General features: G+C 51.1%; 1 protein-coding gene across 1 annotated transcript; it reads right to left on the bottom strand.

Annotated features, from left to right (window-relative positions):
- Window positions 1-209: 209 nt before the first annotated feature.
- LOC114171404 lies at window positions 210-1,745 on the bottom strand. Its single transcript, XM_028056452.1, has one exon. It carries the CDS (start codon window positions 1,743-1,745, stop codon window positions 210-212), a length of 1,536 nt encoding a protein of 511 aa, XP_027912253.1.
- Between the last annotated feature and the right edge of the window lie 1,088 nt (window positions 1,746-2,833).

Below are 2,833 nucleotides of genomic sequence, written 5' to 3'. Positions count from 1 at the left end.
TATCTTCGGGCGGCTCTAAGTTTTGTTGCAAGGTCTTGGACGCGTGCTTTTTCCCGTGTTTCGTATAGGAGGTCGAGATGGGTGTTCATACAATCGTCGTTGGATTGTGGGTTGTGGTGTGACTGACGGAGGGAAGGTTGGCCAATTTCTACGGAAATCATGGCGTCGGTCCCGTAGACGAGGGTGTATGGTGCCTCGTGGGTTGATGACTAGGGCGTGCATCTGTATGCCCAAAACACTTCAAGAAGTTCGTCCGGCCACTTCCCCTTTGCTCCGTCCAGTCGTTTCTTGAGTTGGCCGAGGAGGACCTTGTTTGCAGCTTCTGCTTGGCCGTTTGTTTGGGGGTGCTCGACGGAACTGGTGATGTGTGTGATTTTCAAGTTACGGTAGAATTCGCCGAGGCTTTTGTCTATGAACTGGCGGCCGTTATCAATTATGATGGTGTGAGGTATACCGTAGCGGCAGATGATGTTCTTCCAGACGAAACGCTGCACTTGGTTGGCGGTTATAGTGGCGAGGGGTTCGGTCTCGATCCACTTGGAGAAGTAATCAACTGCGACAAGTAGGAATTTCACTTGGCCTTTGCCTGGTGCGAAGGGTCCGACTATGTCCATTCCCCACTTGGAGAATGGCCATGGTAAGGACACCTGGTGGAGCTCTTCCTGGGGTATGCGCGTTACGGGACCGTGCTTTTGACATTGGACACATTTCTTAGTGTATGCGTTGCAATCTCCCTCCATTGTTGGCCAGTAGTAGCCAGCTCGTAATATCCTGGCTGCCATGGTTTTGGGGCCTGAGTGATAGCCACAAACTCCTTGGTGTATTTCTTGCATGACATACTCGTCCTGTTCACGTGTGATGCATTTGAGCAAGGGTCTGCTGAAGCCCCTTCTGAATAGTTCACCATCGACTAAAGTATAGCGCGCCGCTTTCCGAGCCCATCCTTTGTCTTCGTTTGCTGGGGTTGTTCCTTCTTCTAGGTACTTGACAAAAGGTTCCATCCAGGTGCCGGCTGTGGTAATGTTGAGGCATTGATTATTCTGTTCGATGGAGGGGATGCTTAGGGTGTGCTGCAAGAGTGACTTGTATCGTCCCTTCTTCTGAGTGCTAGCGAGCTTGGAGAGGATATCGGCTCTGGTATTGTTACATCTAGGGACATGTTCGATTCTGAAGGCCTTGAAGTGTTCGATTAGGGCGGTTACCGTGTGGTAGTATTGCGAGAGCATGGTGTCCTTGACTTGATAGTCGTCGTTGAGGTGCCCCACTGTGAGCTTGGAGTCTGTTTTGCAGATTAGCTTCCTGGCGCCGACGTCGCGCACTAGATTGAGGCCGGCTATTATAGCTTCGTATTCCGCTTGATTGTTTGAGGTTTTGAAATTGAAGCGCAGGGATTGTTCAACGAGGATGTCGCCGGGGCCTTCCAGTACTATTCCTGCGCCGGCACCTTGGGGATTTGAAGAGCCATCTACGTGCATGGTCCACCAAAGGTCTTGGGTGGGTGGTTGGTTCTGAAGGTCATTGGTGAAGTCTGCTAAGCATTGTGCTTTTATGGGTCCGTGTGGCTCATATTGGATGTTGAATTCTGACAACTCGATGGCCCACGACGATAGTCGCCCTGCCAGATCCGGTTTCTGAAGGATTTTCTGCACAGGGTGGTCAGTTCTGACGATGACTGTGTGGGATTGGAAGTATTGGCGTAACCGTCGTGCTGCAGTTACCAATGCAAGGGCTACCTTTTCTATCATCTGGTATCGTGTTTCCGTGTCCTGGAGGATTCGACTGGTGAAATATATGGGTTACTAAGTGTTGTCTTTCTCTTGGACAAGGGCGGAGCTGAGTGCGCTCACAGATGCCGCTATGTACATTATGAGGGGAAGGTTGAGATCTAGTTTGGTAAGAATTGGGGGTGTGGTGAGCAGCTGTTTCAAAGTGGTGAAGTTATGCTCGCAGGTCTCATCCCAAACGAACCTGGCGGACTTCTTTAGCAGCTTGATCATTGGTGTGGTTTGATCGGCCAACTTGGGGAGAAATCGTGAGATGGCGGTTAACCTGCCCACTAGGCGTTGCACTTCCTTGACATTTGTGGGACTTCTCATGTCGATTATTGCTTGGCATTTTTTAGGGTTTGCCTCGATCCCTCGCTGCGTGAGCATAAACCCGAGGAATTTGCCACCGTCGACCCCGAAGGTACATTTCTCGGGGTTGAGTCTGATGTTATATGTGCGCAGGGCTTTAAAGACTTCGGCCAAATCTGTTGAGTGCTGCTTGGGGTTGGGGGATTTTACGATGATATCGTCAACGTAGACCTCCACCGTTCTTCCGAGGAGTGGCCGAAAGACTCTATCCATCAGGCGTCGGTACGTCGCCCCGGCGTTCTTAAGGCCAAAGGGCATGACCTTATAGAAAAGGTTGGCCTCCTCTGTGATGAAAGCAGTTTTAAGCTTGTCCTCCTCGGCCATGGGTATCAGATTGTAGCCAGAATAGGCATCAAGGAAACTAAGTACCGCATGCCCTGCAGCCCCATCGATTAGTCTGTCAATGTTGGGGAGTGGATAGGCGTCTCGCGGGCATGCTTTGTTGAGGTCTGTGTAGTCGACGCACATGCGCCACTTACCGTTAGGTTTCTTTACGAGCACCACATTTGCTAGCCAGGTTGTGTACTGGGCTTCGCCGACGAACCCAGCTTGCTTGAGTTTATTAGCTTCTTCGATTGCTACTTGCCTCCTGCTTTCGCCGAGTTTCCTCTTTTTCTGGGAGACAGGTTTGGCGTTAGGGAAGACAGACAACCTATGGGAGGCCACCTTGGGGTGCACGCCAGGGAGATCTGCTGTGG

The sequence above is a fragment of the Vigna unguiculata genome, unplaced genomic scaffold (assembly GCF_004118075.2).
Source record: "Vigna unguiculata cultivar IT97K-499-35 unplaced genomic scaffold, ASM411807v1 contig_244, whole genome shotgun sequence".
In the NCBI taxonomy this organism is placed as follows: domain Eukaryota; kingdom Viridiplantae; phylum Streptophyta; class Magnoliopsida; order Fabales; family Fabaceae; genus Vigna; species Vigna unguiculata.
This window is presented reverse-complemented; position numbering and strand designations above follow the sequence as displayed.